Genomic DNA, 26,214 nt, shown 5'->3' on the forward strand with positions numbered 1-26,214 from the left:
TTATTTTAATGCATTTAAAAAAATAAAAAGACATTAATATTCGTGTGTGCTAGTTTTAAAAACCTTGAATTGGAGGGTCATTTTATCTTGCTTAAAAAATTGAAAAAAATCTTATATATAATTTGAGAGTGAATTCTTTAATAATTAATGAGCTTTAAAAAAAATCAAAATATTTGATTTTTTATAAATTAGATAAAATGATAATTATAATGCAGCAGTGAATAGAAAAATATATTTACTACCACAATTATTTTCATCATCAAAAATTCTTTTTTTTTCCACGATCTTTCCCATGTTAGTGTAGGCCCCTCTCAACCACCAATATGTCACTTCTCAAGATCAAATATATTTAATTGCTGTTTTTTTATTCATTCTTGTGCTATGATATATCCATCTTAGCATACTCATTTCTTAAATTAAAAATTGATTCTAATAAAAAACATTATTCAACATAACATACACTTGGCTTGTCAAGATCAAATATATTTATTTATATTTAATTTTTAATTTTTTTCAGCTTGATCTTTAGTTATTACTAATAAAAAAATTGTATTTATTAGAACAAATTATTCTTGATTTATTTAATAGAATTAATGAATAAGCTTTTCTATTTATGATTATGATTTTTTATATCAAAAAACAAGTTGAGAAAGCTTGCATATTTATTTTGAAAAAAAAAACAATTATTCAACCTGTGTAAAGTATAAGTTGCATAGTTAATAAAAAAATCTAAATCTTGTAGAAAAAATGTTATAAACCAAAACATTGTGCTTCGCCTGCTATTTCCTCACAGACTCGCTATGTTAAAAAAAATTATCCTGGTAAATATATTTTTGTTTTGGATAATTTGACTCTTTTATGGCTAAATTGAATTAATTTTGATTTTTTAAGCAATAACATAATTAAAAGAAAGATGACCAAAATGAGAAAATAGGTGGTTGTTTCAAACAATGTACAAAAACATTCACTTTGGTCCCCTAACTTTACAAATGATCAACTTTTGGTCCTTCCAAATATCCAAAATTAATTTTTGATCCAAATCTTCATTCTCTCTATTTTTCATTCTTTGATTTAAAAGAAAAGATAGTGAGTGCTTTGATACTTGTAAGAGATAGAAAAAGTTCTGGTTGACATTAATTTTAGCCATGAAAAAAAATAGATTTTGATGTAAACACGTTTCATTCAATGAAAAATTTATGGAGTATTTATAATACACGAGTCTTTTATTTTTAAAATAAAAAAGTCTAAAATATAATTTTATCACTATGATATTTTAAGTTGTATTATACTCAAAACAATTTATATTGAATCAATATAAAATACCAAAAGACTTGCTAATGTTCCTGGAATTTGTACAATTTTTATGAATAATTTACAAACTGCTTCTCCAAGTTTTTTTTCTCATAATTCTTCCCAAGATAAATTATATTCAACAGGTCTCGTTTTCTTGTCTCATGTACTTCTTTTTTAAAAAATTGTTTCATTTTTCTTTTTCTTTTTTATTCAGAAGTTATAAGCATATGTTTGGTATTGTGGTAGCTTTTGTGGTTGTGGTTTGAAAAAAAATATTTTATAAAAAGCATTTTCATTGAGGTTGGTTCGATATTTATATATGTTTGGTTAAAACTGTGGTTGAAATTAAAGTTGAACAAAACATAGTTTAATGTGTGTTGGTTAAGAATGTTTTTCAAATTGAGGTTATAAAATAACTAAAAAGATATATATTAATATTGATTGTTTTTAATTTAAATATTGTAGATTTAACTAATGCTATTACATCGTGAAATAAATAATACTTTATATAAAATATTTTTTATTGTTCCATTAAACTATTTGCAATTTCATCACGTATGGAATTCATCCGACAAAGACTACAATTTCCATGGTTTCCTGAGTATGCAACAACATCAAGTAAAATATCATTAGGAATAAAATTGGGATTGCAATCAAATTCCTCCTAATTTATGCAGTGCTATTAAATAATGTTAAATACTAGTTTTTTGAATGAAACATAATTAAAAATAAAAAAAAATAATTGAATTTTTTTTATTGGATCAGACCCAGTCTAGCCAAGAACAATAGATATTTTCTTCACTATTCACTTTAGCAAAAATAAATAGTGGAGAGTGAATTGATTCACTCTCCACTGTGAAGACGACAGGAGAAGAAAAAGCAACTTGAAGCTGCTTTCAATAAACTTGTGTTTTGAATGTAAATTATACCAGGTTTCATAAATAATAAATTATATTTAGTAATTAACTAAATAGTTTTTTTCTATAGTCTATTTTAAATATAAAAGTAGCCACGTAAACAAACACTTTCCAAATCAGTTACTACATCAATCATAAACATCTCTCTCTCTCTCTCTCTCTCTCTCTCTCTCTCTGGGTCATTTGGGCCTTGGAAGATAATGAAGAAATGTGACTTGGGCATTAGCATACTGGGCCAAGACGGGCCTTCAGTAACATTAGAATCTTATCGTTTTTAGAAAGAACGATATTTCTAAAGCGTGTCCTAAATCCTTCAAAACTCCTTCATGTAGCGAGCCTCTTTCGATGCCACGAGTTGCATTCTGTGTCAAAATTTCGTCATCTCTTTAAAGCCCAAATAGCTGAGTTGGTGGCATCTTCACGCCACCACCTCATCCAAATAATCTTCCGCCAGCCTCTTTCACAGGAGTTAAATCCGTCCCTTGCTCCTGACTTTTAAAATCCCTGTTTAAGAGGAGCGTGAACGTATTTTATTTTCATTTCAAGGCGCCGGCGAAGCCAATTAATTTCTTAAATTGAGTCGATTGTGGCTAACAAAATTAGCTAACATGAAATCGAAATCTTTATGACAAGCTTCCGTAATGACTAGAGCGATTGCAACTATGCAAATCCAAGAAAATTAGGTGACTTGAAATCCTTACTCTTCTTATGAAGATTACGTTTAAGAAAAATGATAAATTTCTCTTCGGTTGGGTTTTAAACCATTCGTTTTTATGAAAATATTTATTTATTTGATGCAATTTTAGAAATTAGAAAATAAGATAGAGAACACATTTACAAGTATATCAATTAAGTCTTTCATTTGGTCTTCAAACTTTTTATGTGCACGACTGAGTTTTTTTAAATTGAAAAGGAAATTCGACATTGTTGATGATTTCAATTATAAAAATAATTGATTTTTTTGTTGATAGATTCCATTTCACGAGAGAAGTTTGACCTACATGTTTTTTCCCCTTCTTCTTGCCCAATGAGGTAGATATGGCAGCGACAATAATTTTGGTTGGGGGTTGATTTTAGTTTTTTTAGCTATTTTTTGGGATTTGTTTGTGGTAATGGATAGGTTTATTGAGGTGTATATGATGTTTTTGGTTATAAATGGGTTGAACAATGAGTTTTTAGATGAAGAAAATTGAACTCCCAATAATATACAGAAAACAGATGACATATAATCTGTTATCTTTTAAAAAAATAAATGAATGAGGCGGTCATTCACCCTTTTAAATATTAAAAAAATCAAATATGTTCAGATGTGCGAGCTAAGCTAGAAGGCCTGCACGTTTGGGTTGTTTTGTTTTAATGCACAGGATCGTGACTAGGCTTTTTTTTTTTTTGTTATTTTACATTTAGTTTAAATTATTTTTTGAAAAAAACATGTCATTGAACCCAATTGAGTCCTTTATTCATGTAATAAGTTTAATGGGTCAATCTATAACATCCATGCTATTATTTGTTTTTATTTTTTATTGGTTTGTGTTTTTTCTACCCCTCAATTAAAAAAAAAAACAATTTCACCATGTTTTTTTAATCGACGATGTATTTTTTTTTATTTAGCTTCAACTTTAAAAAAATGCAATTTAACACTATGTTGTCAATACCAATGATCTACTTTTAAAAATTTTACTCAAACCTAAAAGATTGCAACTTAACCATTTGTTGTCAATAATCTATCTTTGTTATCTTAACTCCATGTGCCTATCATTATATTTTTTTTCTTTTAAAAAATATATTGTTTCAAACAAAAAATTACCATGCACTTTATTGTCATATAATTAAATGCAAAATAATATTTGGGACAAAAAAGTTATTGGATTTGATGATGTGCAAAACTTGTGTCGCGAGTATGCTTGGTCGACTCGAGTTCACTTTATTTTTTTAATTTAATGTTGGTATTTTTTACTGATTTTGCTCTTCAACTTTGAGTTAATTTGCAATCGAGATCTCTAATTTTTTTTTTTTAAGATTATCCTTTTGAGTTTCACATGTTAGCCTGAATTAATCAATGTGGGTTAAATTTTTTCCATCCTAGTATTAGATCAAAATATCATTCAACTTAAGGTTAAAATCTATTTTTTTAGAAGGCTCATCAGTCATCACCAATACATTAATATTTTTTTATACTTTAAATTCCTTTTGCTCTAGCCCACGGGTTTAACTTAAATCTAAAAGAATCCAATTTCACTATTTGTTATTAATAATCTACCTTTTCTATCTCAGATCTACGTGCCTATCATTGTTTTTTATTTTTTAAAAAATATATCGTTTTATACTAAAAATAATATCACGCGTCTTATTGCCATACAATTAAATGGAGAATAATTGTTGGGATAAATTTTTTATTAAATTTGATGACGTGCATGACTTGCGACATGAGTTTACGTTGTTGGCTTGAGTTCACTTTGTCTTATTAATCAAATGCCGTTCTTTTACTAATTTCGCCTTCAATATTGAATTTTTTGAGATTGAGATGTTTAATTTATTTTTTCTCAAGGTTATTTCCGCGAGTTTCGCAAATCAGCCCAAGTTAACCCAAATAGATCAAGGTAATGTTTGGGATCGCGGTTGAGATCGTGTTTCCTAATTTTTTTTTTTTGATGTTATTATATCAAAAATAGTTTTTTAAAAATAAAATAACATTATTTTTATATATTTTCGAGTGAAAAATACTTTAAACTGCAACCGCTACTACACTTTCAAACACCTCTCAAATATTTTTTTTATCATAATATTAAATTAAAACATCATTCAATTTATAATTAAAATCTATTTATTTTTAAAAAACACGTTATCATTTTTATTTTTTTTGCGCTTTAAATTTTATTTTTGCTCTGATTCGTGGGGGTAGTAGCCGCAATGGAATAGTTGCAACTGTGCCACGATAGTAGTTTCATGACACGTGTCGGTGTCTACAGCTCAACCTCACTAAAGGCAAAGGTAGTCTCCGCCTGCAAAACTGACAACAACCCCGAGCCCCGATCCAGGAACTTAATTGCCCCTCAACTACCATAATGGGCAAGTCCCATCTGCATCGTCAATTTCAAACCAACTGTGGACCCACTCGAACTTCAGCGGCCCAGATCCAACAAATCATGTCGCCACATTAAATAATACAAGTACCATTGATAAATGTCACCATGCCCCCCTCTCTTGGTCTTATTGTTATATACCAAAGCCTTGGAAGGCTTAGTTTTTTATCACTCCATAGCCCAAAAGAATTTACGTTTTTACCAAGCTATCAAAGATGAGAAGCCAGTCCCTTTTTTTCTTGGGTGTTTTGTTGCTCTTTGCTTCCAGTGCTTCTCTTTTTAGGGCTGTTAACGGGGATGGTGTGACGGAGGAGTGTAGCAGTGACTTCCAAAAAGTAATGGGTTGCCTGAGCTATGCTACTGGGAAAGCGAACACGCCCTCAAAAGACTGTTGCCTTTCAGTGCAGAATATTAAAGAAAGTGACCCTAAATGCTTGTGTTTCATCATGCAACAAACAAGTAATGGTGGTGCACAGATCAAGAACTTGGGTATCCAGGAGGCTAAGTTGCTCCAGCTCCCTACTGCTTGCCAGTTGCAGAATGCTAGTCTTAGTTTCTGCCCTAGTGAGTACCTCTCTCTCTCTCCCAGCCATTGATTTCATGCTCTTTATTATTGTTGTTGTTTTTTAGAGGTAATTTAGCTTTAGTTCCCATTATTATCGTGCTGCTGCATTTGTGGCTGGAGAAACGTTCTACTTTCTGCCAAGATGCATGCAAAAACAGATTAACACCCCATAAAATAGCCTTTATATATATATATATATATATATATATAAACGAGCAAAAATTCATCAAAAAATTTATAGAGCATGAAAGTTAGCTCTAGAAAACAAAAGAAAAAAAATATTGCAAGAAAAGAAAACCCAATATGATGCAACTTGGCTCCAGCTGTCTTTGTTTGATCCACTAAGCGATTAGCAGAGACATACACGTGTGCAAAAACAGATTAGAAATGCCTTTCACTGCTAATTTGGTCACGATCCATACTTGACCATTATTGATCGATAACTAAATTTTGGCTCAATTTGCTAAGGGTCGGCTAACATGTGTCCTCAACAGAGATATTATATTAGGGCTCGTTTGGGAACAAAAGCGGTTTAAACTTTGTTTCTAAAAATTTATAGGAGAAAATAATATTTATTTTTGTTTAAAATTATTTTTATATATATTTTATTGTTTTGATGTGAATAAATTTTTAAAATAAAAAATATTATTTTAATATATTTTAAAGAAAAATAATTGTTATTTAAACACTCCCCGTGCAATTTAATGTTTCGTTTCGTGATCCACAGTTGGTCGTTCAAGATGCTATTAATTTCTTGGTCCAATGGGCATCACATGCAAAGAGGGAGTTGTGCATCAATCAGCCTAATTTTGTTTTTGGATTGATTGTTTGTTTTTATATTTTTAAAGTATTTTTTATTAAAAAAATATTTTTTTGTTTTATTTTTTTATTAATGTCATTTTAATATATTAATATTAATAATAATTTTTTTAAATAAAAATTATTTTAAAAAGTAATATCTAGAGTATTATATCCTATGTTTAATTCTTGGTGGTCCACCAAAAGTTATGATGATGGGTCAGTCCATCAGCTAAGCTCTATACTTCAACTATAAATAGATACAATTTTGAATCGCATTAGAGGATCCTTATTTATTTCTACGCAAAATTGTACAAATATGACTTGAAAATTTCAATATATCTGATATAAAATAAAAGGCCGTTGATCCTTGCCTATTGTGGAGGAGCACTAGTAGCTAGTGCACAGGTCTCTAGGGAGTTGCTAACTTCATATCGTCCCTGTCAATGAACAGAGCTTCTAGGCATATCTCCTAGCTCTCCAGACGCTGCCATCTTCACAAATGCTTCAACAACAGCAACTCCTGCTGCATCAACATCAACAGGAACATCACAGTCAGAGAAAGCAGGTGACTCCAGTGGATTCCAGCATAGACCTCACCTTGCAGGTCTTTTCATGATTGTTGCTGCCATCTTCGTATTTGCTTCCCCTGCCGGGTCGGCCTCCATGTTCCAGTTTTATGGGTGAACAGCAGCAGCACCTAATGAAAGCAATGAAAACGAAGCTTGGGTTCCTTTTGTACTTGTTCTTTTGAATTTTCAGGATTTAATCCAACTCTCTTTGCAAGTTGTGTAATCTTGTCTCCTGCACTTAAGCTAACATTCGCTTATCAGGCTATTATCTCCGAGCTCGAATGTTCTAATATCAAGATGCTGACTATATTGCTTCGCTATCTAAATGTGTGCATGAGCTGGCGTCCCTCGCGTGTTTGACCTCGATTATGGCTTTGTTAAGCCGCAGAGCTGGCTTATGGGCTCGCGTTGCGTGGCATTCAATTAAACAGATATCCAATTCATCAAGATATGGACTTGGAAAATCAAGCATGTTCACCGGAAAAAATGATAAAATCAAGTACAAACAGTCTCTTTACTGGAATTTAGAAGCTTGCTTCCTCGTTAAAACACTTTTTCGTTCAAAAGATGGCGCAACAGAATGGGAATTGTGAATAGAACGAAACGAGCTCTTACGAGGAACAGGGACAATGAACTCATCTAGTCAGGTCAAAAGCGAATGCCCACCAAATCCTTTCAATTCAAACTGTTGGATTTCGCATGTATACAATACGGAAACCGTAAAGTAGTTCCAAGGATCTTATTGAATAGATTTATGGTTGTGTAACGTTTATATAAACATCTTATTAGATAGATTTATAATTATTAATTTAAGATTTATATATTAATAGTTGTTTAAGGATTATATAAAAATTATACGAAGATTTTTGACTTCGAATAATTAATTTAAAGTTGAGTTAGACGTAAATTATAAGTTTTTGTTGGGAGAGGAAATGATATATAATTGAATGCTAGGTTTTTTTTAATGTATTCTTTACTGTACTCTTCTTACAAAAAAATAAAAGATAATTTTTTATTTATAGAAAAACTTGAAAACCAAAAAATATCAATTTGCTCCTTAGATAATATTACATATATTATACTCTACTTAAATATATACTATACTCTAATTTTTTTTCAAATCTTATTTTACATTGCTTGAGTATTTACAATTAATACTATTTGAGAACATGTAAAATATTTTTTTCTAGTTCATCTAGAGTAATAAATTATTACTTAACTACTTAAATACATTTATATAATTCATGTCATATTTAATATCTGTTAATTTGTTATCCTTGATTATGATAATGTGTAGCATGATCAAAACATAACACTCTTTATATAAAATAACATAGTGATATCTCTACATGAGATTTTTACACGGGTCAGTTTAGTGTACATGTCATCCAACAAACACTTACATGTTAGTTCTAGATATTCATCGTACCTCAATTTATGATAAAAAAATGTTTTATTTTATAAAGAAAATAACATAATATATATAAGTTTTAACAACTCTAATTAATTAATAGTCAGTTTTAATATAATATTAATTAGAAATATTTAAAAATAATACTTTAATGAAATAAAAATCTCATAATTATAAAAATTTTATAATTATTTATGCTAATATTTTTTAATAAAATATTTAATAAATATTAAAAATAAATAATTTTATATTAATAAATTAAATATATTTACTTAAATAAAATTAATGATATATACATCCAACCGATTAATTATTGAGAATATACGCTGACACGTGTATCAATAAGAAAAGATCCCTTCAAATATCCCTTCAAATCAAACATCAATGGAAAAAGAAAGCGCAGAATCCCCACGCTCATCTGTGCAGCTTGCTGGTCTAAAATCCAATTAATGCAAGACCAACACCTTTAATGAGAGTTAAAATCAGAGGCAGCTAACCATCTAGGTGATATCCGGTTATAAAAAATTGAGAATAAAAAATTTATTTTTTTTATGATTTCAGATTTGAATCACGTGGTTGTTTATATGATGACCATTAAACGCTTATATGATCGTTAACTTTAAAGTTTGTGAGATTAATTAAGATACGCGTAAATTGACCCGAATTTTCTTATTAAACTAAAAAACAAAAAATAGGGCAGCGACAGCAACAAAAAATCATAAAGGGGGAGGTAATTAGGATCACCTGTATTCTACCGGTTGTTATAATTTTGTTTTGGTGTTATATGATAATTTTAATTTATTAATGTTAAAAATTAAAAAGAAATTATTTTAATATTTTTTTTTAAAAAAAGTTATTTAAAAAAATTTTATATGCATAAATAAAACACACACTTTAAGGCCCCTCGATTTCCATGCTCTCTTAATTAGAATGGTCTTAATCAAGACCCCTCGATTGCTTCCGATGATCATGTGAGCTTGTAAGCCTATGAAATAAATATCATACCGCCACAAAGCCAAAGAAAATATAGCTATCAGAACTAGCAGCTCAGAACACCATGTGAGTCATATTGATAGAGCTGCTGCGACGTATCATTAATCTTGTGAAACAATCCAAATCATTTGAATATGAACAAAAAATTAATAAAATAAAAGGATAATGAAGGGTGGTGTATTGTCTGTCAAGTTGAAAACTTCCCAAAGCTCTTTCGTTCTCCTTTAGCAAAACAGCTTCAGCAAAGCTCTTTGACATTTTCTTTATCAAGTCATTAGACAATGGAACAAGATCTTGTTCACTAATTCCAACCACTGGAGTAGAAACACGCTTACATGCGGCCCCGATCTGCTCACCTGCACTACTTTCTGCCTCTCTTCACAAAAACGAAAATCATCTAGCATGGAAGAATGGCTTTCATGGTTTTTAAATATGCCTATATTTCAACTCCCTGTTCCAGCTCCACCTGCAATTATCTGGGCCAGCATAGAACATATTTCACGAGAAATATTTTTCAGGAAACAAAACAAAATAGGGTGGTGGTAATGAAAGTTAGACAATTGGCCTGTGTTCACCTTTCCTATAGTGTGTTTGACACCAGAATATTATATCTATATTCATGCAGAAAGGGTCATTCATTAATTGCAAAAAGATGTCCTTCAATGGCGTGGATCACTAGTTTCAAGATGAGCTATTCGCATGCATACTGAGCACGGAAGCCCTAAAAGCGCCATTCCATTCAGTAAACATGTATCAGGCTTACTATCATAAAAGTAAACGACCCCGGAAGCCCTAAATATTTGCAGTCTACAGAATTAACTACAGGCTATCGTGCAAATATTTATACGAACGAAGCATGCGTATAAATCCTCTGACTAATTGATACTCTCAGGAAACATGTATCAGGCTCACCATATTAGCCTGGAAGTGCATCAGGTCAGGCCACTAGGCTTGACAACACCTGTCAGAACCTAGGTTGCGCCTAGGCCTGTTATACTATCAGGTCCAAGCATCAGGTCTGGCGTCATCTGCCAATTCCCAACATGGGTCTCGCAATGCCAGCCTCAAAGATAGGATTTGGTGTTGGCTTGACCTAACGGTCGTGGGGTTTTATTGGTGCGATACTTAATATATTTGGGGTTGAGGTTTAATTTGTGTTTTAAAATTATTTTTGTAGAAGTTTGAATTTTTTTTTATTTTTAGATTTTTTTGATGTGTTAATATCAAAAATAATTTTTTTTTTGAAAAATATTTAATATATTTTTAAATAAAAAATATTTTAAAAAACAACTACAAACATACTCTCAAACATATTTTTAATTAATCGTGATTAGTTTGGCTATCACTACAACGCCATGTCATTACTATTTAAAAAAGAAATTATACCTTCATCCGATATTTTTTTAATAAAATCATATAAAAATATGCCGTAAAAGTATTGGATCGTCAATACTTGGTAACACATCGGATCGTAAATCTCCATGTTACACTTCTCACTAAACAAGTTCAATGGTGGACGAGTAGAGTTGACCAAGAAATAGATAGCTAGCTAGCTAGAGAACCAGCGACATCATGAAGAATCAGAGGACCTAAGGGATCTTTTGCTTCTATAAAACATGCAGTCAACACAAGGTGCAAACGCAAGATAGCTTGTTTCATCAAGTTTATTTGTATCGTTAAATTTGGTAGGTAATCCATGTCAATTCTTTCAAAATCTTTGCTTTCCAGAAAAACATCCCACTTTTTGACATTTTTTTTTACCTTCTAGTCTATAGAGTCTATACTAGAAATAAATTTCGATAGTACTTTCTTCTTGATTTCTTGATTTATAAGTGAATTATCCAAAGTTTTTTTTTAATATTCTTCTCAGCTTTAGCAAGATCACGTGACTTCTATTTTGTCAAATTGATAAGAATCCTCATCTATATTAAGCATTCTAATTAGAGGATTAATATAAAATAAATGTCCATGAGTTACTTCTTTTTTCTCAGACTTGAAAACACCACATGACTTATTCTAAATAAATAAATATATTCCAGCCCTGAGAGGTGTAGTTCAACTGGTCAAGTTTTAGGTTTGCTCTCTAGAAATCACTAGTTTGAGTCTCACAAACCTTAAAGCCACTAGAGGCTTACATGATTGTTAATTTCAGAGTCCGTGAGATTAGTCGAGATACACGCAAACTGACCTATATATTTATGTTAATAAAAATAAATATATCCCTTATAATTATCTAATACGGAACCAACACACAACATGTAACATCTCAAACCTTTCTCCATCAAGAAGAAGCTTTTCATTATTTAGCTTGTATGCGATTAATTATAACAGCTTTAATGTTTATGGACTCGATCGAGTTTATTAACTATGTAAGTATGCATTTAAATAGAAAGAAAAGTAAACACATTTAGACCTCGTTTGTTTGCTAGAAAATAGTTTTCTTTTGGAAATTGAATTTTAGAAAAGTGAATTATTTTTTCATTTTTGGTAGTGTAATGAAAAATAACTTGGAAAACACTTTCTAGTGTTTGATTATGTCATGGAAAATGAGCTGGAAAATAACTTATTAATATTTTATTTTTTCAAGTTTATTAAAATAATGAGGAACAAATCTTACAAATTAAAAGTTGAATGAGAATGAAATTGAAAAAAATATAACTTCATAAACTATCTCAAATAAAATAAATAATAATCAAAATAATAAAGATTAAATCCAAAAAATAAAAAAATTGAAAGATGAAGAAATTAAAATAATAATAATTAACATCTCATAAATTATTTCAAATAAAATAAGTAACAATCAAAAGAATAAGAATGAAATTTGATAGATAAAAAATTTCAATTAAAAAATGACAAGGGAAAAGTAAATAACAATTATAAAAATAAGGACCAAAATTAATATAAAAAATAAATTATAAGGGATGAAATTGAAAAACAAATATTCAAAACAAAATATATATAGCAATCAAAAGTTTGAGAACTAAATTTGATATAATCAGTAAATAATATGATATTTCTAAATTTTTCATAATTTCTGGAAAGTGTTTTCCGTCCAAAATAAAATGAAAACACTTTCCTAGAAACTAAGCCAAATTTTTCTTTGACTGGAAAGTGTTTTTTGTTGACCGGAAATTATTTTTCATTAACCAATTTTTCTAATAAAAAATAAACACAGGAAAATTTAAAAAGTGATTTTCTAAAAACCAGTTTCTAGAAACAAACGCAGCCGTAATTGGAAAGGTCAGAAAAATAAAACACACTTAAATAGAAAAAATCAAAGGAGTGGAACCAGAGTTAAGATTTGCGCAAGTAGAGGTACCAAAGTGTTCATTATAATGTAAAATACAAAAAGAAGAATTCCCAAACCGCTGCTTTCTATAGTTGGGCAAAATAAAGCAGTCTCTCTTAACCTCCCCAATCCGAAAAAAACCTAAAGACCCGATAACCACGCCATGTCTCAGGTTCCTCTTCTTTTCATTATTTCAATTATTTACGCATTAACTGTAAACCTTGCCCTCTTTTTTTTTTTTCCTATTTTTTCTTTCTGGACTGAACCCTAACGGATCGGGTTTTTTTGTTATTATTGCGAAATTGAATTAACAGTTTTTGGATGCTAAGAGTTGGGTTTCGTTCATATTACGAATTGCTGAATTGAATTTTTTTTATTTGAGATTTTAAGTGGATTTCTTACTGTTATTATCGGTTTATTTATTCTTCAGGTGGATAGCAGAAATTCATCAGCAGCGAAGCGTGCAAGAACTGACGGTATGCAATTCTTTTTATATATTTATTTTTCTAATAAGCGTTTTGTCTTTTAAAGATTTTAGAACTTATACATACTAAATTGGCCATACTGCATGCATTTTCAATAGGTTCTGCTTTTGGTCATGAAGTTGGAAATAAGTTGTGTGCGTTCTCTTGCAGGTAGTCGCAGGGAGGATGACTGGACTTGTCCAAGCTGCGGCAATGTCAACTTTTCATTCAGGACAACTTGTAATATGCGCAATTGTACCCAACCCAGGCCAGCTGATCATAATTCGGTTAGTTGTAACTGTACTGACCTGCTTTCCTTGTTATAAAATGATGTTGGTGTGTTTAATGTATGTTCAGTTCTTCTGATATTGGATTTAAGTGGATCTTGTAATTCCAAGAACCAAACCTTATAAACTGAGAGAAGATTGTCTGCATCTAGCAGCTAGTGTCAAGACCATTAGTCACTTAGTTGAAAGTGGGTTGATTTAGGATTACGTTATTCACTTTTCCTCTTTACACTCTCATTTTGTTATGGTATTTGAGTTTTCCTGCTGTTTGTTTTGGATTCTAATCAATATATTTGCTCCCCCCGGACACCAGAAATCTGCTGCCAAGCCCCTGCAAGCACCACAGGGTTACTCATCAGCTCCATATTTAGGTTCTGGTGCACCTTCTTCAATGTATATGGGTATGCCACCATATGGGCCCTCCCTCTTCAATGGATCCTCTATTCCTCCATATGACGTTCCGTTCACGGGGGGCTCAGCTTATCATTACAACTATGGCAGCCGCCTTTCTGGTGGCAGTCCATATAGACCGTTGCATATGTCAGGACCACCTCCTTACTCTGGTGGATCTATGATGGGAAATGGTATGCTCGTGTCTTTTCTCTTATTTGTTTCCTTAAAAATCCTCATCATGTTCTAGGATTGTAGTTTTGTTTCTTCTGCTTTCCCTATTTAATACTAGTATTTTTTGTTTTTACCATTTGTTACCAATTTTTCGTTCATGTTCCCTTGCTTTCCTTCCTGGTTTTTAATGTATTCTACTGTATTGTCTTCTGTCGTTATATTTGATATATTGAAGTTGTGGTGTCTTCTATTTCTAATTATTGTTTCTTTATTACCAACGGTCTCTCCACATGCTCTCTATTGTAGGTTATGTATGTATGTCTGTCCTTTGGATGATTAAGGTTGCATTTATGAGGTAATGACCTTTTTTCTTTAAATTTTCTGCAGGTGGGATGTACGCAATGCCCCCCCTAATGGACCGGTATGGATTGGGTATGCCAATGGGCCCTGCAGCTATGGTATGTTAGTAATTATTCTCACTGTTAGTCCGATAGGTTGTGGAATTTATGAGACAGGTCTAGGGCTTTAAAATAGTGACTTTCACGTTATGCTTAATTGGTACTTGCTTCATTCTCCTATCTGTTTGCACAAATGCGAAAAGTGCTCATGTATATGTGCTCTTCTTTGTATTTTTAAGGGCTTCTCGTAGTTTGCTTTTATGTTTTTATACAACTTGATAGTTCATGTTTAAGTACACAACAGTCACTTTATTTATCTGCCAATCGGTGAGCATTTTGTGTTTATGCATGGAGCTATCTGTTTTTAGTAAAGGAAATAAATACATGGTTCATTAGGTTTTTAGATTCTAGAAATATTCCCTTGTGGATATGAAATTGATTTCATAAATGTTTTCTATTTCTTCCAGGGGCCGAGGCCAGGTTTTTTCCTAGACGATAAATCTCAGAAGGGTTCAGGTTTGTCATCAATACGATGTGTATGGGAAACAGCTTGAAACTTATTTACCCTCTAACCTTGATCTTTACTTCTTATAATGCTACTTTAGATGCGACGCGTGATAATGACTGGACATGCCCAAAATGTGGGAACGTTAACTTCTCTTTTAGAACTTTTTGCAACATGAGAAAGTGCAATACACCAAAGCCAGGATCTCAGGTTTGTGCTACTTTCTTCTTAAAGATAGAAGAACCACTCTATTTTTTTCGTTGGCATTTTTCTGTCATGTAATCGGCTCTTTTGAGCTACTATTTACCATTTGGGACTCCGAACTTGGATAAGCTTAGATGATTATTTGGAAGTTCAAGTCATATCTTTTGTACAAGAATCTGTATCGGTTTAGCTTGTACCTTTTTACAGTAATGGTAATCTGCCTAATTTGTAGTTTCCACTTTTGTTTAATACTGGTAAGTTGTCTAATTTTCAATATTTTCTTGTCATTACAGGCTGCTAAGTCTGACAAAAATTCCAGTAAGTCATCTTTAATCCTGCACATGGTGAGCTTCATATTCTGAAATAATACTGACGAGCTTCATGCTTTTTTAGAACAAAAAATGCCGGAGGGAAGCTGGAAGTGTGAAAAATGCAACAATATAAACTACCCATTCCGGACTAAGTGCAATAGACAAAATTGTGGGGCTGAGAAACCTTCTGAGTCAACAAAATCCCCTTCTCCAGAACCAGATGAGGTTGAACAGGTTTGTCATGTGATTCATCTTGATTGTATTTCCATTTCTTGTATGGAACTGTTATTTTCATTAATCACATATGTACTCTTCACAATTTCAATGACTATTAGTGAGAAGGATGTTTGGCTGACCCGTCTCCCTTCTTTCTCCCTGCTCTCCTTCTCATCTGTTACCTTCTTGAAATGCACTTCACTAATTGTCAATTATCTCTCTCATGGCAACCATTGATTTACAATTGTCTACTGTTCCAGTGAGTTCTAGGACATGTTTGGGGTTTGAGAAGGTCCAGAGTTGTCGTCCAGCATTGCTCAATATGGGTGTCTGAAAGTCAGTCTTGTCGTCCTCATGTTGCAGCGGTTGTCAAGTAACCATACCTTCTCATGATGTCTGTCAAGTTGTATTACCAGCGATGGTATTGTGGTCTACTGGTCTTTATGGATCATTTGATGCATTATGTGTCTGCCAGATTAATCTGTTTGATATTCTACAGGTTGGTTATGGTTTCTATCAGTTAGGCATTTGTACTTTTGGAATCATTCATCTATTCCAGTGGGATAATACCATGAATTTAGAATACTGCAGTCTTCATATTTCTTTCTCATTTGATGAAATTGTGTCTATGCCATTGAAATTAGTTGACAACTTAATTAGGTTCTTTTCCCTACTAGTTGTGTGTGATTCGGTCTGGAGTTTGGACTCTTGATTTGTAAAATTAGAGTAGGGACTGTCAGGACTGGCATGTTTGAACCTGTGGGAAGGTTTTGGGTAGCTGCTTTTTTTTTTTTAATTATTTATTTAACACCCATTGTTCGACTGGCAAAAAATTTAGAGCTGGTTGTGGTTCGTGGATGGAAGATATGTTTGCAGTAGCAGTAGGTGCATAACTTTGTTTGCCCCCCATTAGCCTGCAATTTCTTCGTTCAGAAGTGCGTGGTGACATTCTTATCTCCTTTTGTTCTGTCCGAGGAGACAGATTGTTTTTAGATTTGGCATGCGGTTGAACCACCTTAGAGGGATTGTTTTCCCATATTTTAATGCCATTACTATTTAGTGGGTAAATCTCATTTTAGTGTGGATGGATGCACATTCCATCTTTTTAGTGGAATTATGATTCCACCCTGTTTTCGGTGTCATTATTGTTCAGTGGATTGCTCTCATTTTAGAATGGTTGGAATTCTGGAATGTGGTTCACCTGCAGGATTGTTTCCTAAGCTCCCGTGGTTCCTTTATCTTCCACGTCCACTGTTCATGATGAATTCGAGCTCAGACCCGAAAAGAAAGGTTATTCAACGTTGCTTCTGAGGAGAGGGATATTGGCGCTCCAGCCAGTGGTAGTTGGCTCCCAAACCCCTCACCAGCGGTCCGAAACTCAGTGACCTGACTGTTTCATTATCCCTCCCTCAGTTGATGCTCAGAACCACCTGTTTTTGCATTCCATTCTACGTGGTGCAGTTGCCTGCTTTGCACAAATTGAGTTTCCACTAACGGGTAGCTATTACTTTTAACATTAAAATGGAAAGAGGTGGTAAAATCCTATAAAACGATGGAGTTCACCTGATGAAGCATTTTGCGTGAGAGTAGAAAGCTAATCTAATAAAGGAGAAATCTCAGTTAATGCGAGATGTTGGGGACAGGACGAAGCTCAATTCTATTGCCTCGTAGCGCGTCAAAATTTGATGTGATTGCCTAAAATCCAGCAGGTAACGAAGGAGAGATGATGCATGGATGACATGTCATCCATGCAAATGACGTCGTGTTTTATCTTAAAAGGAATTAAAGGGGCCTATACTCGAGCCCAAGCAAGTCGAGGCTCAAGGCCCAAGATCCTTTTTTTCCTCTCTTCATATTATTGTTTTTTAATGATTTAGCTTGTTGAATTTCTTGTTTTTTCTTTTGTTATTGTAATATTAATATAATGAAATATATCATTTTTGTGTATTTTTTTTAAAAAAATCATGTTATCATGTTTAAGATTTTCTACATTATATTTCTGTGATTAAATTGGAGATTTATTTAATATTGTATTAAACTAGTTAATATCTTGATGTAATCTTTTAATTATTAAGTTGTTTGAAAAATAAACAATAAAATACAAATGGTGATATTTTTTTTTGAAAAAATCATCATGAAAAAAATCATAAGAGTAAAAAACAAATTTTCAAAATTAATTTCAAAAAACAATTCTTCATTTTTCATTTCTATTCTAAAATTATTTTTCTACACAAAATTTAGAATAACGTGCGACTCCAGTTGCTTTTAATCTACCGAATAATAGTTGGCAACTTGCAATAGCAAATAGAAAGTATGGTTTAATTAGGGTAAAAAAAAACTGAAAAAACTGAACTAAAAAAAATACTGATTAGAAGACCAAAAAAATTCAGTCTAGTTCGGTATTGATTTAAAACTTCTAAAATTTATTAAACCAAACCAAACTAAACCTTGATTCAAAATTGCTTTTTTTTTTTTCAAAAAACAATTAACCGAAAATGCTCACCCTAGGTTTCATGCGAACAAAAAGGTAGAATAACCCAAAGGTCAAATGCCATGAGAGGTTGCCACGAGCCCCCAAAAAATTATCGGTCTGCAGCCAGCACATGCATGAAGTAAATAAACTAGATAGAGATGACAACAAATTTTCGAATCACTCATGTTCATAGTTCACATCAGAGCCATGTAGGGCTGAAAGATCATTCATACCTGCAGTTAAGTACTTGCAATTTCCAGCATTTTACAGCTCAAGAGATAAACTCACTGGCGCCTTGCCATGTCCATTAATGGAAGAAAAAACAGTAGTTTAGATCCCGAGGGATTTTTAAACAATGCTTCAAGGCAATCGCGGGTTGCAATTTAAGTTTTAGGTTCCTAGAAATTTTATTAACTCGGATCACGATGATCTTCAAATCAGTGTTCTATCCTTAACCACTCCAAATGTTTACTTAAGGAGAAACGTCGTCGAACTTCGCAACCACCATGATCTGAATCCTTACAGCATGAGCCAGGATGGTCAAGTTCCTGAAGAAAATGGAAAACACTAGTCAGATTACTACAGGCACTGAAGAATTTTTGCAGCGATATGAAAGCTTCACCATAACTATGAGTCATATGACCTCCGGTCCTCCACGATCAGAATCCACTAATAGTTTTAAGGGCAGACAAATTTCAAGTACTTGGACACTCTCATTTGAGAGAACGTGAGCTCTCCCGTAATTACAGCCTGTGCTTGCAACATGCAGGACATCACCTGGACTTTACTACCACATTGAATGATTTCAAATAATTTCCACCAATGCAGGATACTATAATATAACTTCCATATCCTCAAGTGCTAAGGGTTTTAAGGAAGACTGGCTACCACATAATTACTGTAAAGTTTTACAATTGAGCACATGAAAGCATTATTTACCTACGCAAAATGTCAAACCAGATACTGACCTTCACTTAATTTGTTAAGATGAAAATGATAAATCACTTCAGCAGTCAGTTCATGTGACTGGAATAGAAGTCATTCCCGTTTGACGTTCTTAACAGCTGAAACTCTTGAAGGTAATTGCTACCATCAGTGCGTGAACTCAAGGTATGCACTTGAGGGTCATTTGACTGTTGCTCAGTCCTCCAGTACTCTGATGAAGCAAGTGGTGAGCTTTGGGGTACAGTATGTAGCACCGACTGAGGCATGCTGGTGTGATTTGCATGCATGGGCTGTTCAAATGAAATAGATTGTGGCTCACATGAACCCCATGAATCGGTTGACAGAAGAGAGAGAGCACGATGAAATTCTGGTGTTGCACGATGAAATTCTGGCGTTGCTTCCACTTTGGAAGGAACGAGAGAGTAGTCCAAACCTGTAAAGTTCACATTCCTATTAAATTTAAGCATCGATTTTAAGAAGAGAATCACTCCAGACAAAAACGAAAGGCCTAGCATAATAGTTCTTATCTCTATCCATGAAGATTTGCACTATTAACTGTCTTCATAAAGTGCAATGTTTCCAAAATCATATTTCATCCATATGACTTTAGAAACAGTCATAGTTAACCATCTACATATTCTTAAGATCCATCTATAGTCATTAAGATCCTCTGACTTGCACCAATCAGCAAAAAACACAGAAAAATGTTCACTTTGCACTCAACCACCGCATTGTACATCTCTAATTTCCAAAATTAAGCAGAGGCATGCTCAAATAAACTTGCAATTTTGTAAACCACCAGGAAAATTTAATTCTTCCTTTTTACAAGACCCCACAGGCTTTGTCACATTTACTTGCATTCATAATGGCCAAAATCAGTGGTATATCTGTCAAATATCAGATTTGGCACCCCATGGATTGCACTGCTGAATTATATATATCATGTGTATCTAACTATCATCCATTATCTTCAAAACTTTCTGATATTTTCAGAAATATCACTGTACTTTGACTCTTGAATGAGGCTCCAACCACGTGTGTCACATTATTTTAAGTCACCAGAGCAACCAATAGTCTTTGCTTATGCTGCAATCCTGTACATCCTTGTTGCATGTAAATGGATGTATGTAGCTTTGGATCTATGTAAGAGTACTATTACACAATAAATATAGCAGGAAAACAAAGAGCAAATGAGCCTCATGACCAAGTGGACACAGACAGTGAACAAATCCTAAACTTCAGTGCTATTATATACAATTTAGCAGCATTGAGGTTAAAAGTAACAAATTGTATCAATTAATATAATCAAAAAATCATATTCATTTCAAATCAAATAGCATAGTGCAACCTGAATAACAGCATATGTTGTACAATGTTTAATCAAGTTTATTACATGTTAATTGCGTGTTAATTTTGTTATGCAAGGCTAATATTCACTTATTTATTTTACAGCAGTTACAATTAAGGCCCATCGTGCCTAGAATCCATCAGTTAAATATCTTACTTGCACTTGTGTGTCAAAAAAAAAAGAAGAAGCAAAAGTGAATCAATTAATATATTCCGAAGTCCTTCAAGAAAAATTTTCATAATTTTACTACGAATTTTCCATCACTTTTTAAATGCTGATGTTGATAGGTTGATTCTTGATTCAGAAGAAATTTCATAGAGGGACACATTTTTGTTTCATATCCAATGATTGAAGCATTAGCAACCTTACTTTTAGTTCTAATCTGCAGTCACAAGCCAACAACTTATGGCTTATCGCATTGGTTAAGAGCACATTCCAGGCCCATGACAAATGCCAAAGATGTATTGATGACATTGAACTCTCACTGAATAAATTGAAAAATTAAGAAATTTTTAAGGCGATGATTTAGGGTTACAGACAGGTGAAACTGGATGTTTTCATGAAGAAAACAGTAAGTTTCCAAATTATCCACCATTTACAACACTATAAATGGACTCACCTGGTGAATCTCACAAAGACATGCTGTGATGTTTATTCCTCTTCATGTCTTTTTCATATGAAACAAACCCTTGTTGGATCTTTGGTTAAATGTTACATTATTTTTTGTTTTATGATTGGCTACCGGAGCACATAGTTACTTGTTAGACATATCAAGGAAACCTTGCTAAGAAATCCAAGTAAAAATTTTATATGGCACTAACCAAATCATCAACATTTAGAAACTCAATGCAATAATTGTGAGGCTTGTTTCTCAAAATGAAGACAAAACAAACCTTGGTTGAGAACCTCACCTGCAGTGCCCTTGGCCTTGGATGGTAAGAAGCCATTAGACTTATGATGGTGCTGAATAGCAATGCTATTTGTCAGATCAATGCCAGGCCAGTGGAGCCTCCTATCACTACCACCTATTTCTGCAGGCTTTCCTATATACTCTTTTGTTATTGTGAACTTGGAGGTGGATGTGCTTTCCCATGTCAAATTTGCATTGGGCCTGGAATGAACAAGTGGTGCCTTGTCCCAAACATGACTCATCTGTTGCCTCTCATCTGCATAGGTAAACAAAGATCATGTTAAGTTGCATGAATGGTTATCATGCAATACCAATTTACTTGCATGAACTTAAGTATCCCAAGTTTAAACAATATTTAGTCCCACATGTAAAGGGGACATATAAGATGTAGGGCTACCACAGGTTTATTTTGTTAAATAAAGCTAACCAAGAATTCATTAAGGGAAAGCCTTTTGGGGGATTGATGAAGAAAAATTAAACAATCAATGGACACAATGGATTCTGTCACATACAGCATATCACAGGGTCACAAGATATAGAAATCTCCATAACTCACACTGAAAGTTCCAATGATAAAAGCAGATTAGACATGCTGGGAGAAATCTTTGAAACTATAATACCACACTATGCTTATTTGTTAGTGATTTCAAAACCAAATAAATTAGGACATTAACTTGCTAGTGTCAGGTTACAATCAGAAAGAAATCTTCTTCTTCTTTTCCTTTTGAATGCTCGATTAGAGGAAATTTCTATTTGGAAAAGATCGTTAAATTAATTTGAGACGTGAAGTTCATACAGAACTCACCAAAGGGGTCTCTTTCCTCCATTTGGTTTAGCCTTATTAAGGCAAAGGGAAATTTATAGCATAATCTATATAGCTTCATTTGAGAGTACATGGGAAGATTGAGAAACAACCAAAACAAAGATGAATGACAATAGCATATTCTATAAATCAGCTTCAAGAGAATAATCAAAGACTCAGTTCAATACCAATACCATATAATGATGAAGAAAGTCTTGAAGGATTCAAATGGACAGATCCTGGCTGTTTGCGGCGTCTTGCATTGTGATCAGAAAGTCGCCTGCGGCAGCTTTTCTTCTTTTCATCAAACTCTGACAGACCATGGAACCTTTGACATTCAAAATGCAGACATTGTCACACCAATTATATGAGCTGGGAATTATCATTACTATAATTACTAATTGAGGAAAATAGGCATCATCAATATATCACCCTAGATAACAACAATTGGCACCAAAACGAGTAGAAGATGACCCATTCTCATGCACTGTCATCTTCCAAAAAACAACCATTCATTTCATTAGAAGCTTTACCTGCTACACTGCTGGCAAAACCTGCGTTCCAAACCAGCTACAATGACCTTTGGGCACTTTGAATGGCTTTCACAAACTCTATGTTTACGATGGTAATCTTTAGCTGATGAGAGGTCAAGGTTACAGCCTTCTACTTGACAGCGTGGAGCACGCTGACTATGATTACTGGACTTCAATTTCTTTGCTGGAGTAAAAGAAGGCACAGGAATCGTAGAAATTGATGAAGACTGAGCATTGCTCCCAGCACAAGCATCTTCAAAGTAAGTTCTTTTACCAAGCTTCAAACCAAGCAGCTGGTCACCTGAACCAACTGAAGCTTCAAGCGTGGGAGAAGTATCAGTTGCCTTAGCCTTCACAAGTTCTTCCTTATTGTAATCCGATGGATTTGTTTTAGAGGCCTCCAAAGTGAATTTGGATGTTTTAACTTCCCCAGCTGATGAAGAATTGGTGGAAGCTGACTTCGAGCTCTTTGAGAAAGAAGCAAGTTCTAAGTCAGAGATAGATCCACGGCTTCTGCTTACACTCCCAGATGAATAGAAAAACCCAGAATCATTTCCTTTTTCTCCATCAGTTTCCAAATCTGTTAGGCTTAACTGCTTTGAATTTTCATTTGTTATTGCATTGAACATTATCAGGTTTTCCCAGTCCCACTGCAAGTGGGGTTTGCCATTCCACTCCATCAGTGAGACAGAACTCATAGAATCACTTCAAAAAGAGTACTTCTTCATGTAATCCACAAGCGATTAGAAACCAGATCCTGCAATCATCATGATATCAACGTTTCTCTAACTTAAGGAAAATAAAGAATCAAATTGCAAATTTAAACATGCAAAACTCACAGGATACTAATATAGAACAGAATTGGAAAGAGGTTCTGCAAAAATTGATAATATAAAAAGCACATGACCCCGAAAAGGTGAAGAACACAGCTGACCTTTAAATCTTGATGTATCTAAGTGCTAGCCATCTATGTTTATGTAAATAGGAAAGCCAATCTTTATTCCCTTTACGAGAACAATATCCGATCTGCTTCTTCCCCAATATTGCAAAATAGTTCCTCTTGATGCCTACAAATGCACTGAATCTCAAGCTCAGAGAATTCGAACAAAGCACCAGATAGACTTTAACTAAACCAAGTAAAAGCAGTATCCACTAAAATAAAGGTCACTCTTTAACCCAGTATGTTCTCTTGCAGAAATCAATCAATCTCCAAATCTACAAACACAAACATCCACCAATCAGTTCACAGATCTCAAGCACAGCAACTTGAAACCTCTTAACCTCGAGATGCTGACACAAAAATCTCCCCTCCCTTCAAATCAAGAAACTGAACACAAAAAACAATCCAATCCCTCTACTTTTATCCATATTTACCTCTCCTAGACCCAACCATGAACTCTCAGAGTGTTAACTAACAAAGTTGTCTCTCTCAAAATCACATCTTATCCAAGCACACCTAATAATTGCTCCCTAAAATCCTGCAACACTTTGTGGTCAAATTCCTCTAGGAATTTACCACTCATCATAAAACCCCCTCTTTCACTCCCTCCCCCCTCTATCTCTCTCTCTCTCTCTCTCTCTCTCTCTATCTCTCTCTCTCTCTCTCTATATATATATATCCCAATTGTCTCTTTATATCTAACTTGTATTGAATGGACCTGGTTTCACCTTTTCGCCATCAACAAAAAGCAAGCAATAATTCACATTGAAGTTGTTTGGGCTAATCACAGTAAGTAGGCCCCTGAATAAGAACCATACCGACTCGTCACCTAACGTGTTTAAAAGAATCTTACCCCCCCACCCCAACACATCCACTAATTCACTCAGAATATAAACACAGAACAAAACAAACTAACTTCGTACCTTGCAAAACAAAACAAAAAAAAAGAGTAAAGGTCCCCCCACTCTCAATCATTCCTATTTTTGGCAAGAAACGACACATCGTCTCGTAGCTTACTCTCTTAAGAACTGAACCAAAAAAAAATATACCACTACTGCTACAGCCGACATAAAAGAATGGTAGAAACAAAAGAAAAGGCACTCTGTAAAATTTATTTTAAAAAAAAAAACTTTCTTTGAATGAAAAGTCCCCACTCTTAACTATTGAGAAAATGGGATTCCTCATTTTTAGAAATCCCACAGCTCTTTAGTCTACATGAAGCCACAAACTATAAATTTCCATTTACATATATAAAGGGAAGACACGTGACATGAAGCTACGAAGAAGCTATCACCGTAAAAACCCTTTTGTCTCTCTTCTATTATTGTGATATCCCAAAGCATCACAGAGGAAATAATACTGCAGATTTTCATTCCTTTTTTTTTCTCAATTTGAAACTTGAAAGAGTGGAAAAAAGAAAAAAGAAAAAAGAAAGGAAGAAAAACTACTAGCACTACTACTTACCCTTCAGGGGAGGGAGAAACAGAAGGGATCTCTGTCAAAAAGCTGCCTGAGAACTTTATTTTTAATGCTGTTTGTGATTAATGAGAGAAAATGAGGAGGTGAGGAGCAGAAAATGAGGAGTTTGCTTCCTTGCCTTCATTACACCACTTGACTTCTTGTTACTGTGTGAGGGAATAAATGCAGCAATTACTGAGTCTTCCCTTTCTTTTTCTTTTTTTTTATTAGTATGGGTGTTTGGTCAATTTATACATACATTACTTAATTTCATAAATTCTAAAATTAATAATTATATAATCTTTCAATTAATTTAAAATCTATAAAATTCAAATTAATAATTTAAAAAAAATAAATCTAAAACTTCCCAGTTGTGTTAATGTTGCTTTTCCTTTCTTTTATTTTTTTGGGTGGTGGATTCCTGTTTTGTTATTTTTGTGGGGGAGTTGATAATCGACACGTGGAAATGGGACGTACTAGTTTGCACAGGCACGCCCTCTCTAGGGGCTCTTTTCTTTTGCTTTTTCAGTCCTGTTTTGTGGAAAATAAAGAAAAAACAAGGTTATTTTCTGCACTGCGTTTGCCATGTGCGTTGGATTAATTTTTTTAAGTAAAAAAATAATTACATAAAATCTTGACGTATTGTTATTAAATTTAAGTACAACAAGCTTAAAAGTTTTAGATATAAATAAATTAAATTATATAAAATTTATTTTTGATATGATTTTATTAAATTAATAAATTAAAAAAAAACAAAAAAAAACTCAAGATAACACAAGGTAATTTCTAACCTAGTAACACTGATCATGAAAAAACAATAAAAGAATCAATAAAAACCAACAGTAATAAATGAAATTGAAAAAAAAGATAGACCCATGTGACTAAAGCATTTATGTTTTTTTTATTTTTATTTTAAGGGGGTGAATAACTTTTTT

The 26,214-nt window shown here is 33.1% G+C and overlaps 3 protein-coding genes across 7 annotated transcripts; 2 read left to right on the forward strand and 1 right to left on the reverse strand.

Moving 5' to 3' along the window:
- Positions 1-5,428: 5,428 nt before the first annotated feature.
- Positions 5,429-7,548, forward strand: LOC133701211 (non-specific lipid transfer protein GPI-anchored 1-like). Its single transcript, XM_062125049.1, has 2 exons — positions 5,429-5,857; positions 7,111-7,548. The coding sequence occupies exons 1-2, from the start codon at positions 5,509-5,511 to the stop codon at positions 7,341-7,343; spliced, it is 582 nt and encodes a 193-aa protein (XP_061981033.1). The 5' UTR covers positions 5,429-5,508; the 3' UTR covers positions 7,344-7,548.
- Positions 7,549-12,961: 5,413 nt separating this feature from the next.
- LOC133700642 (ranBP2-type zinc finger protein At1g67325-like) lies at positions 12,962-17,817 on the forward strand. 2 transcript variants are annotated; one of them, XM_062124227.1, is made up of 10 exons: positions 12,962-13,093; positions 13,352-13,397; positions 13,557-13,672; positions 13,986-14,256; positions 14,624-14,694; positions 15,102-15,150; positions 15,240-15,349; positions 15,637-15,661; positions 15,737-15,888; positions 17,078-17,817. In XM_062124227.1, the coding sequence occupies exons 1-10, from the start codon at positions 13,085-13,087 to the stop codon at positions 17,129-17,131; spliced, it is 903 nt and encodes a 300-aa protein (XP_061980211.1). In that variant the 5' UTR covers positions 12,962-13,084; the 3' UTR covers positions 17,132-17,817. The 2 variants fall into 2 exon arrangements, with proteins under 2 accessions (XP_061980211.1, XP_061980212.1); XM_062124228.1 differs by lacking the exon at positions 17,078-17,817 and adding an exon at positions 16,131-16,455 and having other exon boundaries at positions 12,963-13,093.
- A 685-nt stretch (positions 17,818-18,502) lies between these two features.
- LOC133701335 (squamosa promoter-binding-like protein 2) lies at positions 18,503-25,434 on the reverse strand. 4 transcript variants are annotated; one of them, XM_062125214.1, is made up of 7 exons: positions 25,286-25,434; positions 23,816-23,948; positions 22,882-23,638; positions 22,537-22,676; positions 21,548-21,802; positions 19,312-19,721; positions 18,503-18,891 (listed from the first exon to the last, which is right to left on the reverse strand). In XM_062125214.1, exons 3-6 carry the CDS (start codon positions 23,577-23,579, stop codon positions 19,357-19,359), a joined length of 1,458 nt encoding a protein of 485 aa, XP_061981198.1. In that variant the 5' UTR covers positions 23,580-23,638; positions 23,816-23,948; positions 25,286-25,434; the 3' UTR covers positions 18,503-18,891; positions 19,312-19,356. The 4 variants fall into 4 exon arrangements, with proteins under 4 accessions (XP_061981198.1, XP_061981199.1, XP_061981197.1 ...); XM_062125215.1 differs by lacking the exon at positions 23,816-23,948 and having other exon boundaries at positions 25,286-25,427; XM_062125213.1 differs by lacking the exon at positions 25,286-25,434 and having other exon boundaries at positions 23,816-24,619.
- Positions 25,435-26,214: the final 780 nt, after the last annotated feature.

Source organism: Populus nigra, chromosome 8, assembly GCF_951802175.1.
Source record: "Populus nigra chromosome 8, ddPopNigr1.1, whole genome shotgun sequence".
Classification (NCBI taxonomy): Eukaryota; Viridiplantae; Streptophyta; class Magnoliopsida; order Malpighiales; family Salicaceae; genus Populus; species Populus nigra.